We start from the raw sequence: 12,753 nt of genomic DNA, 5'->3' as shown, positions 1-12,753 counted from the left end.
GTTCACGCATTGTCGCTTAGTCACGTTTGCCTTTCAAGCGTCGATATACATATTGGACACATAGTTGCACTTCTTTTATAACTTTAAAGAGAAAACACATATTTGTTTATAGCTTTACTTAAAAAAAATTTGATGACTCTACTGTCTATTTTTCCTATTTTGTTTTATTGTCACGTAACGATCTCTTACAATTAACAATGAGCTATTATTCCTTTGGCTGATTTTCATCTTATTGACTCTTATTCTTATTCACTCTAATGATTATCCCAAAAGATTTGTCTAAACATTAATTGGAACAATAAAAAATCCGAAGAAGGACTATAATATCCACTAATCTGTTCCTTTATGAATAACTGTTTTCATATCTAATCTATTGTTATAGGATAAATGTTGAGGAGTCTTTTTGCAGTTTGGTTTTAAATTATGTTTCGGATAATAATATCTCAGCTGCCATCAATACACCTTTTGAAAGAGAACAGCAGAAAACATGACGGAAACTCAAACATCTTAGGAGTTGTTAACAAGCCAACTTACTTGCAAACTTCACAGTAGTTGATGACAGTTCATGGGTAGAAGGGAAAAAAACGCTAAAGTTCCCTAATTGGAAAACGGATGTTTGTCTTGCCTCGACTCCAACGAATTAATTAGAAAACTTTAATACTCTACAACTTCAGAAAGAACGGGTCTTTAAAAACGAAGGGTTTTGTCAATTGTTTTTTTTGTATTCAGTAAATTGATTTTTCTAATTAATCTTATGCCTTACTGGTGATAAGGAAGAAGCTGAAAGTTGTCATGGACTCAAAAGAATTAATATATATATATATTTTATTGCCTTTGTAGGCAGACGAGCATACGGCCCACCTGATGGTGAGTGGTCACCGTCGCTCATGGACGTCAGTAATGCTAGGGGCAGAGCCAAGCCGCTGCCTACCATTAAGTACTCTCCACAAGCCTCGTTTGAAGAAGGAACTTACTGGTGGTAGGACCTCTTGTGAGTCCGCGCGGGTGGGTACCACCACCCTGCCTATTTCTGCCGTGAAGCACTAATGCGTTTCGGTTTGAAGGGTGGGGCAGCCGTTGTAACTATACTTGAGACCTTAGAACTTGTATCTCAAGGTGGGTGGCGCATTTACGTTGTGGATGTCTATGGGCTCCAGTAACCACTTAACACCAGGTGGGCTGTGAGCTCGTCCACCCATCTAAGCAATAAAAAAAAAGGAATATAACCGCTCCCAATCTTTAAAATGTAACGTGATTTCAAATAAACAAATGTGTCGGCGGTATTTTTGGTGAAATTGCAATATTGTTCATTTGAAAAACAATCTTACGTATACGGTTTAATGTTTTTATTCCAATAGCATCAAGTTCTGAAATGACCTCCCCCACGATGTTTTCTTAGCGCTGTGACATTTCCCATTTTAATTGAAGCTTTACGTAAGTTCTTTACGGTACGGCTTGGGCGTGCTTCGGGCATTGTCGGTATCTGTACGTGGGCAGCAAATGGGATGTGGAATCTTGATTTGAAAAAATTTAAGGCTTAACAATGGCAAATTGTGAAATTGGCAATGCCAAAGGGATTGGAGCCGAATTTCCTTATTAAAAAAAAATCGGTTGTATGTAAAGTAGGTTTACTAACGATAGTTGAACGTGACAACGTCATAAGAAAATACTGATGGAATGGTTTCATTTTTCAAAAGAAAATTTTAAATTTATTTGTTTGATAGATATTTTGTATGGACAATAGACACCACATTCACTTTTCACTGAACTTCATACTTGACGAAAACATGTAAATGTATTATTGTATAGCAGCTGTCCACGCGGATGCATCGCTCACTCAAGTAGGAGAGAGACAGACGTCGAACGCTGCCGAACGCGGAGGCCGATTGTGCTTCTTTGTCGCTCGTTGCACGCTCTCGCTTGCACGCTCTCGCTTGCACTTCAAGCCTTAAATGGAACGCCTCAGAGCGAGGTAACGCCGCATGAGTCATTTTTTTTCATGCGTGCAGCCGGCTCCATCGAATTATAAGACGTTGTCACGTCAAAAAGGGCTTAACATATTCAAATGGTAGTACTATTCAAGGTTTTAAGGGCACAATAACACTAGGCGAGTCGTAGTTAAAAGTTGCCGAAGTGCAACAGTTAACTTCGAAAACTGGCTACTCAAAACGCGAACTACCCAAAGTTGCCCTAATGTTCCAAACAGATACAATTCGTTCCACATGAGAGACTGGAACACGTAACGTCTTTATATCATTGCGAGTAAAACAGAAACACTGTAAGTTCAAAGTTTTCAACATTGTAAAGTTTCCGATGCTTTTAGATAACGTTAAGCACACGTGCAGTGTATGCTCTATTTTATGGCCGGTATTAACTACGATTTATAAGTTTGTTGACGTTTCTTTGGCGAAATCATCAGAGAGAATGTTTGTGACATGAATTCTTTTCGGATACGAAAAAAACTAATGTGTCCGCAACCAATTTTTCCCAGTTTTCAATTTATGTTTTGTTCTGTATATTCCAGTCCACTCAGCAGTTGCTTAAAATGACACTAATCTATGTTTTTAGAAATAAAACGCATTCAAGGAATAATTGCGTTTGTCCATGGTTGAATTAAAATATTTTTTGCCAAATAGGACCTCTTCTTCAATCCTTGTCCATCCAATGCTGAGTGTAGCTATCCTCAAAGGCACTCCATTCTTTTCGGTCTCTTGCCTTTCGTCTGCCTTTTTTTATTGCTTATATGTTTGGACGAGGTCACGGTCTACCTGGTGTTAAGTGGTTACCGGAGCCCATAGACACCTACAACTTAAATGCCGCCACCTACCTCGAGACACGAGTTGTAAGGTCTCAGTTTTAACAGTACAACGGCTGCCCCATCCTTCAAACCGAAACGCATTACTGCTTCACGGCAGGGTGGTGGTATTTACCGGTGCGGACTCACAATACGTCCTTCTACCAGTATAATTTCACAGTGACTTGAAGGTCAAGGAGGCTGGTTTTTCTTTGCTGCTAGTGTAATAAGTCTGTAATTAGCGAACTTACCCCGGACCACGGTCCGGCTACCCAAGTTGGACAGTCGTGCTGGTTGCAAGCCTGTGAGGACCTCGGAGACGGTGTCAGGCATCCGGGCTCTGTGCTCGTGCCTATAACAAAATATATGCATTGCTTATATAAGATAGAAAAAATAATTCATTGTTTTGTGAATAGTCATTAATATAACTGGACTTTTTGGTGGGAACGCGAGGAGTGAAGTTGTGTAATTTGTTTTATTTTGTCTATTTAGTGTTTCTTCAGGCTTCAATGTGTAATAATGGTGGTTTGTTAACTGTTTAATATATGTGAAAGTGCATAAATGTGGGAAAATGTAACAAAGCCGCTGGACGTAGATCCTCGGGATCCTTCAAAAAGTCCACTGAAAAAATCTCAGTAAATGACGACCATTTTACTAAGATTATATTTCATCTCATATCATTTCATTTCATTTCATTTCATTCCATTTCACTCCATATTATCATTTTTCATAAAAATAAGAATATATATTAAAATAGGACATGACTTAAAGGTCTTAGTTACCAGGTCATAAAATCCCTTAAAAAAAACATTACATATAAATTTATAAATGTATTTTTCTGGAAACTATTTTTTTGGGGCTTATTAAATTTCTCTTGTCTACTTTCATGTTTTATTCTCCCTTTTTTGCTTTCATTTAAGCTTTTATCTAAACTTTTCAATTTAATTTTATTTCCATATATTCGAAGAGTGACTGGAAGAAATCACTAGATAAGTTAGCTCATAGCGTGCTTTCCAAACATGTTGCAAATAATAAAAATAATGTAATTTTTGTTCAATTATTATAAATAAATCAACGTAATAATATCTTAATTATTTGGATCAATAAAAACACTTACGATTTTTGAATCGTTAGTGAAGGATTACGGGATATATTTCAGAGTAAGTTATTATTGTAACTTACTCTGAAATATATTACGTAATCCTTTCTTGAAGTGACGTCACGAAATATTTGATATACAGCTTCGATGAAAGATATCGAGGGGTGAAAAGCTATTTCGTCTAAGCGAAATTTATCTTTGCATTATAATTAATGATCCGTTTTATTTGGTATTAGATCAACAGTTCGATGTTTTTAATTAAACTCAATTTATTCAATTAGCATTCAAATCCCATTCAAATAGTTGAATAAGATTTTTTGTCATGTTTTTTTTTTCCAAATTTTTTATTCAAAGCTCTTCTGTTACAAAAATGTCGCTTAAGCCTAATAGCCTATAACCCCTCAATATAATGTTGCTTCTATACTACATAACTAAAGGTAACGGTGTTACCCGAAATTAAACTTAATTACCTGGGTCGTAAGTGTCAGCGGTCGTGACGTTAGCCGATCTAGCGCACAGCACGCGTCGAGTGCGGACGCCACCGCCACAAGTCACGCTGCATGATGACCATTCTCCTACATACCACCTGAGAAAGTTTAATAGAAATGAAATAACAGAATCGATGAACCAATGAAGGGGTGACCGTGTTTCATATAGGAGTGAATTAGTCCAATTAAATAATAGTTTAAAAAAAACGCTTTTATAGAAAATCCAACTAAAACATAGAAAATAAAATTTTGAATTAGAAATAGTGTAAGAAAAAATTATTTTATTGTAAAAAAAGCGCGGGGTGCTTTACAGGATATTATCAAAATAACCCTTCTACTCATACCTGTTCATAAAATATTTATAATTACTGATACCATGCACCCCACGCTTTTTTTACAATAAAATATTTTTTTCTTACACTATTTTTAATTCAAATTTATTAAAATTTATTTTCTATTTTTAGTTGGGTTTTCTATAAAACCTTTTTTTTGTTTTTTTAAACTATTATTTATATTTCATTTTTTAGTTGAATTTCAATTTTTTTATTATTTTTTTTAATATTAAATTGCCATAGACATTTGTAAGGTAGATGCTGCTATCCACCTTGAGATATGAGTTCTAAGGTCTCAGTACAGTTATAACGACTGCCCCACCCTTCAAACCGAAACCTATTACAGCTTCACAGCAGAAATAGACAGGGTGGTGGTACCTACCCGCGCGGACTCACAAGAGGTCCTACCACCAGTAATTACGCAAATTATAATTTTGCGGGTTTGATTTTTATTACACGATGTTATTCCTTAACCGTGGAAGTCAATCGTGAACAATTGTTGAGTATTCTGAATTCTGAATGAACTTCGAACTGTCCTACCGTCCATAAAATTATAAGTGGAATGTTACATACTTGAAAGGGCACGGGTGCGTGTTACATCTCATGACCGAAGTTTGAGGTTTGCTTGAGGCGTCACAGAGTTCTTCCGGAGCGTCTGATCCCGTGAGCCGGTCGCGACACACGGCCAGAGACATCTTGTAACCTAAGGGCAACAAAAATTCATTAATAGCACCTAAGACTTTCGATTAAACACTGATGTTTGATACGTGTAAAAACTTTCAAACGAACCTGACTGACTGACCTCTGAGTATAATGAGTATTAACATGATAAAAAAAAGAAATTAATTGTTAGTTCGGTTTGTTATTTAAGCGTGTTTTTAAGCTATTGCATAGTTTTCATCGCGGGCTTTGAGCGCGGCGACCGAATCAAGAAATTCTAAATTTAACGAAAATAAAACCTAGCACCCCTCACTCCGCCTACCGCAGATCATAGAAACAAGTATGATCTGTGCCGCCTACCATGTAGCTCGCGTTCAACACATTCACACGTTGCGCTTGTGTAGTGTTTGTGAATAAGCGCGCGGCGTGACGTCAGCGTCACACTGCATGCGCATCATGAAAAGTCTGCCCATCTCTCTCTCGCGCGGTCTAGCTTATGAGTGTGAAGGGAACAGTTAATGTTTATAAATATAGCGTGGTCTTATTTTATTATCGTTTTAATATTAAATTGTTATTGTCTATTTATAATTGCATAAGTTGATAAAAAATGCTATGCAATAGCTTTATCGCAGCGGTCCCCGAGTGCCACACGTGTTTTTTAGTTTAAAAAGGTTAGCGAAAGGTTTTACATAGTTCAAATAACTAATACACGGCTAGAGACATTTAATAACCTAAGGGTAACAAAAAATCATTGTTGGAGTTTACTCCTTTAGAATCGATTTACATATATAGGCCCGGGGTATGAAAATTATGGGGACCAAAATCGTACTAGCATGTCACACGAAATGCGTTATGCGCCTAGCATGTCACACGAAATGCTTTATGCGCCTGATTGGCTCCTGATTGCGTGATGCGTGCGCGCGCCAATCAGGAGCCAACGCGCGGCCGCGTTATCGCAGGTGACGCCGGGCTGCTGCGCCGGCAGTCCGCCACAAAGCCTCGTACTGATCGCGCGTTTCTCTCATTATTGTATTTTCATATATTTGTTAGTCGTTTGTTTTGTGTCTCGTTAATTTGTTAATAATCTGTAGTGTATCGTGTTGTCGTAATATAGAACTATTTCTCGTATTGTTTCGTTTAATTTTTTATATCCAGTAAACTCCAGTCGTGCGTCGGAGCGGACACACACACTTTTTTTTATATTACCTAAGACGTTTGGTTCACTTGAAAATTTGTAGACGTATCAGATACTAATTACCACTGATACTACTGAGTATCAGCATATTAAAAAAAAAAAGAAATTCATTGCTAATTCGGATTGCTATTTAAGCGTGTTTTTTTAGTTATTTGTACTATGTAAAAACTTTTTTTTTTATTGCTTAGATGGGTGGACGAGCTCACAGCCCACCTGATGTTAAGTGGTTACTGGAGCCCATAGACATCCACAACGTAAATGCGCCACCCACCTCGAGATATAAGTTCTAAGGTCTCAGTATAGTTACAACGGCTACCCGACCCTTCGAACCGAAACGCATTACTGCTTCACGGCGGAAATAGGCGCGGTGGTGGTACCTACCCGTGCGGACTCACAAGAGGTCCTACCACCAGTCAGTTTTGTAATATAAATCGAGAATTTTTTGCCGATACATTGCTCGACGTAATTTTAAAGTAAAAGTTCTTGATTTGCCGATGTTATGCGCGAATATGCTGTGAATACAAAAATCGTGAGTACGGAATGGTAATTTACATGCGTATATGGGATTATAGGGGATGCGTTCCAAGGTAACTAAATGAAAAACAAGTACATTTATAAAAAAATGAATTTAATTGAAGTTTTTGATAATATTGATCAACGCTGATCGTAGAACCTCTTGGGAGTCCGCAGGGGTAGGTACCACCACCCCGCCTATTTCCGCCGTGAAGCAGTAATGCGTTTCGGTTCGAAGGGTGGGGTAGCCGTTGTAACTATACCTGAGACCTTAGAACTTATGTCTCAAGGTGGGTGGCGCATTTACGTTGTAGATGTCTTTGGCCTCCAGTAACCACTTAACACCAGGTGGGCTGTGAGCTCGTCGACCCTAACGTCTCCCACCACGTCCAACCCACGTCTAAGCATAAAAAAAAAGTTCAATAGTAGTTATATATTGGCGGCTATAAACATGGAGCCAATGATTCCAAAACAATCATGGTAAAAAAAGTAGCTTTCTAAAGCTATTTGCATAGCACGCAATGTAACACAAATTGATTCGTAGGTTCAACGACCCCGAGGTAATGTATAGTTATCTTTCAGCTGCATATACATAATATAGATTTTTGTAATTGTGAAGTATTGAGAAAGCGCAGGCTTACCTTATTGCAGAAAGGCTTGTACGCAGGTACGGCTTATCCATATATTATATCATGTAGAACTTCAAAGGTGCGAAAACCGATACAAAACAATCGATTTTTGTCTGGTGGTGTTAATTTCAGGGTCATTTCACAAAAACCGGGTCATCTATCCACCTAGGCTACCATATCTGTGGACCCTGCCCCAGTTAGAGACTACATCGGAGCAATATGAAGTTATGATTTGGAGAATACATAATATTATTGCGAAAAGAAGATATCAAAATACACGTAATTTAAAAATATATCTTAAGGCTCTTATAATTTATTATGGATTCAATGGATTAGGCAAATTTAGGCAGACCCCCAGAGAAAAATAAAGGGTTGTTTAAGTAGGTTGTCGAAAGGATGCAGATACTTCATCACAACAAGTAAAGTTTATTTCCTTATATCGGAAGCTATTGGTAATGCGCTGCCTACTATTTATTGATACCCACAATTTACAATTATAATTATTTAGGACTTAAACTCCCTTAAAGAAGCACATTCATGATGAGCATGAAAAAAAATGTACTTAGCCAATTTTGGACGCAACATTTGTTGAACTCTTTGGGCAAACCGTCCATCACGCTTTCCGGAGGTCAGAACAATACAAATAGCTCTCCAGCCACATTCACGGCTGCTAATTCTTATCTTGGTATTCATCTTTCTCGGGGTTCTTAATTAGAATCGACCCTCACAAATTTTGTTGTTGTTTTAGCAAATGAGCAACTTTTTAGTCGCCTGTGCTTCAAAAAAACATTGTTTTGGTTCAGAATTTTGATGGACATAGATTGTAAGCAGTGATTAAATTTTTTTATATTAATTTTATTCTGCCTATTACCGAATTGATTGGAGTCAACCGTAAAACTAATTTTAGAAAAGTTTCAATATACTCGTGATGTTTGCTTTGCGGAAAATATAGGACAGATACAAGTTAAAAGCTACCCATGAAAGGTAAGAAAATATAATACAAGGAATTGAAATATTAATAACGTAATGCGCGGACATAAATTCACAAATAATTAAGCTTTCATTATTAGATTATCCAAAACATTTAGAGTCTAGAGATTGTTCGGGCTGATCAGAGTTTGTAAATTTTTTTTGTACTTACAGGTACATAATAAGAGAGGTTAATTTTTTTTAACGTAACGCCTGTCTGCCACCTGTCTGCAACGCATAATGCGCTACTTTGGCCACGTTGCCCGCAGAGGTGTAGACAACTTGGAACGTCTGATGGTCACTGGGAAAGTAGAAGGAAAGTGTCCTAGAGGCCGGAGCCCCAAACGTTGGTCCGACCAGATCTCCGAGCAAACCAGCGGACCACTTAGCGCTGCACTACACCAGGCAACTGACCGGAACCGATGGAGGCTGACAGTAGACAAGCTAAAACGGAGTCACGATCCTCAGCAATGAGGGAGCGATGGAGAAGAAGAAGAATTTTCTTTATTGTGAAAGTATGATAAAAACCAACCAACCATTTATGGGTAGTCCCACTTTGAATCCACAATCATGTCACAATACTGTCTTACTGCTAAAAGGGTTTAGTGACAGTTAGTTATACAATTTATCTTTCGAGCAGAAAACCATCAGATCGATTGTTTATTCGTTATTCAGCGGAACAAAATCGACCAACGCAATTTCAACAAAAAAATCGCCCGTCGACCGCTCCCGCCAAGAAACTGTTGCTCGACTCAAGACAAAAGGAATTTCTGCACTGATTTATCGCAGGCTTCGACTAATGGCGGATCCTGTGATATAAATTACGAAGGCCGACGTTTGCAATTAACAATGTTGCTTTAATATATTAGCCTACAAGCGGTTTGGATTTCTGACGCTCAAAATTACTGTAATAGATTATTTCATTTGTAAATTATCCTAAGACAATTAATTCATATTTTATAAATTCATTGAAACTAATCTAAGGCAGACGTGTCTCTAGAGGTCATTGACTCCGTGCAACAGCTGATGGGTAACGCGGGAGAGTAGGTTAAGAAAGAAAAGCATGTGACGAAAACAAAATCCCCGACCAATGTGGGTAGGAATAAAACCGAAACCATCCAGCTAGAAAAATTTCAATTTTTTTGGAAGAAAGTGGAAAAGAGACGACGACAAAGAAGGAAGGAAGGTAATAATAATATCAGGAACATAAAGGGAACATATGCGGAACGCGAACACGTAACCTTAGACTTTAGAACTTATGTCTCAAGGTAAGTTTATGTTGTTGATGTCTATGGGCTCTAGTAACCGCTTAACCCCAATTGGGCCGTGAGTTTGTCAACAAATCTAAGCAATAAAAAAAGCTCAATATCTAAACACACTATATTTATTTCATGATATAAAAGACCCTTTACATAGGAGTGTTTAATTAAAGTGACTCTTGATAGTACTTAGAGCTCTATTATTTGACTTCTTACCGTCAGCCTTTCTGGAAACTTCATTTATAATGAGGTTCCTTCCGTGGAGATTCGACAAACGTAATGTGATTGTAAGTAATTTAAATGATTCATAACTCATATTTAAATATTTATTTTGATAGTGATAGAGTGGTAAAGTGAATGAGATGAATTATCTGACAGATGTAAAATAATTATTTCTTTACTTTTTAGTTTAGTTATTTCAATACGATATTTCTATAAAATTAAAAATTTGAAAAATAATATCACGAAAAAGAAAAGTTCTTCAGCTATTTGAATTATGTAAACATAATTGAAGTTTGATTAAAAATTGGAAATTAAATTATTAAAAATTAAAGCACTTGGAAGGAGAAAAAAAAAAAAAATTGTATAAAATGTATATAATGATAGTTATGTGTTAGATTTTTTTTTTAAGTTACTAACATAGATTATAAGTAATGATTACTAACAAAATGTTATGGTTTTAAAAAAAAAAAAAAAAAACTGAAATAAAGTTTTAATAATAATAATAATAATATAAACATCGTATTGTTGATGCCAATACCAAATATTAATTATAACGAACCTTTAATTACAAAAATAAATGGGGCAAAATATTAAGCGAAAAGTCGCTTAAACTGCTTATATATAGCCTTTTACCCCTCGATATAATGCTATGATGATACTTCTGTATATAATGTTATACCTCACTATGTGGTTAACTAAAAAATAGTTAAAATTAACTGTTTCCTTAATGCTACGCATGTCAACAACTGCTTAAGATGGTATTCAAAAGAATTCTAAGAAGATTAAGCTACCCCCAGTTTCTACTATAAATACGCGTGACAATTGTCGCACAAAACCTGGTCACCGTCCTGGTCGAACCTATCGCTTGCGACGAAGCGCTTGACGAGCGATTAAACCCACAGACACAGCCCACCGAGTTTCTCACCGAATCGTCTCAGTGGGTCGCGTTTCCGATCCGGAGGTAGATTCTGCGAAGCACTGCTCTTGCTAGGGTTAGTGTAAGCAAAACTCCGGTTTGAGCACCGTGAGCTCTCCTACATGTTAGGGCCAAGCCGAAATAGCCTCTCAAGGCTATCAGAATAAGTAGAAAAAAAACACACAAAACATTCCAGCTCGAGCAGCCGACTGAGGCGGAGCTCTCTGTTGATATCACTGTACACTTGATATGTAATAAATGGAATTCATTGGTAAAGTGAGTCTTAATTACTGTCACTATGGGAGGCAATGATAATGATGAAGAATAAGGCGTCATCATTTTAAAAACACCATGGAACCAGCGTCTATCCGTCATATCTATATACATATTATAATGCTATATATGATACTGCTTCTATAATGATACTTGATCGTGCTGTGTCCACGTGGTTTGGTGCTTTATTTTGCCCATTGTTGGTTAAAATAAATGAGGTATCTTATTTAAAACTACTGTTACAGTTTAATCTTGCGGTTTTAGTCGTTATTATTTTCGAAGTTTCTGATATTTTACTTTTAGGTTGGCCACGGAAGACTAAAGGTGTTGTTGGTCCGTAATTTTCCATTAAAATAAAACGTAGGTGTTTCATTCATCATCAGGATAAAAGGTTTTCAGGTGTTTAAAAAGGTATATCATAATTCAAAGAACCCTGGAGCAGAGTTGAGACTGTCGTTGATTTGCTTTTGATGTATTTCCGAGACCTTAGACACTGGTGAGGATGCAGAACTTACCGCCTCCGCATGTAGCAGAGCATAGAGATCCAGGCGTAGCCAGCCAGTGGTACCTCGGTCGAGAGCAGGATGACCCATCTCCTCCGCAGACACCGCATTCATCGACCCTCCTCGTTGAACCAACCCGAAGATCGCAGCCCACACGCTGAAACAAAATTAAAGTATCAAAACCAAAGTTAATTGATCTTTGGAGACTTAAAAAATAGTAATAAACGTTTGAGGCTCTAATTAAAAGTTTTAACTCAAAAACATATTTTTCAACAATATTTTTTTGTTTAAAAATCTCTACGACTTTACCGCACCATAAAGAAAAAATTGAGTACTTGATTGTCTGACTCATCGCGGTATTTTGAGGATGCACTACATTCATCTTTCTCATTGAACCCATCGCTTGCAACGAAGGGTTCGGCGAATAAATTAACCCACGTACACAGCCCACTGAGTTTCTCGCCGGATTTTCTTAGTGGGTGGCGTTTCCGATCTGGGGGTAAATCCTGCAAAGCACTGCTCTTGCTAGAGCAAGTGTTAGCAACGTCCTCAGGTTAGAGCCCCGTGAGCTCACCTACTCGTTCGGTTACGCTGGCATAGCCTCTCAAAGCTACCAGCTAAGGTAGGGAAAAGAAAGAGGTTGCACGTGACACCAGCTTGACCCGTTGACCGAGGCCTGACGTGGTGCTGACGACCGTTAGTCTAGGGTTCTGTGCAACGGTGGCCTTTACTTGAGGAAGTACCACATTCCTTAAGGTTTTTTTGGCATCTCGCCATCTAAATTGAGCCAATAATCTTTGTTAGTTGTGACATATGAAGAGACGCACCGTATCTAGATACATAAACTTATATACATATAAGAAGCCTAAAGACATTGGAACGAGAAGCAATTGCTTAACTC

At 37.5% G+C, this 12,753-nt stretch overlaps 1 protein-coding gene across 8 annotated transcripts in view; it reads right to left on the bottom strand.

Annotated features, from left to right (window-relative positions):
• Nucleotides 1–12,753, bottom strand: part of nolo (ADAMTS-like no long nerve cord) — a 376,621-nt gene that overhangs the window by 42,178 nt on the left and 321,690 nt on the right. For all 8 annotated transcript variants that reach the window (XM_089739120.1, XM_089739123.1, XM_089739122.1 and 5 more), the window contains exons 9-12: nt 11,865–12,009; nt 5,287–5,416; nt 4,364–4,479; nt 3,046–3,146 (exon numbers count right to left, since the gene is read on the bottom strand). In XM_089739120.1, coding sequence (XP_089595246.1) covers nt 3,046–3,146; nt 4,364–4,479; nt 5,287–5,416; nt 11,865–12,009 — 492 coding nt within the window. The remainder of the gene's footprint in view (nt 1–3,045; nt 3,147–4,363; nt 4,480–5,286; nt 5,417–11,864; nt 12,010–12,753) is intronic.

Source organism: Bombyx mandarina, chromosome 28 (genome assembly GCF_030267445.1).
Source record: "Bombyx mandarina strain Sakado chromosome 28, ASM3026744v2".
NCBI lineage: Eukaryota > Metazoa > Arthropoda > Insecta > Lepidoptera > Bombycidae > Bombyx > Bombyx mandarina.
The sequence above is the reverse complement of the archived record's forward strand: the minus strand, read 5'-3'. Positions and strand labels throughout refer to the sequence as shown.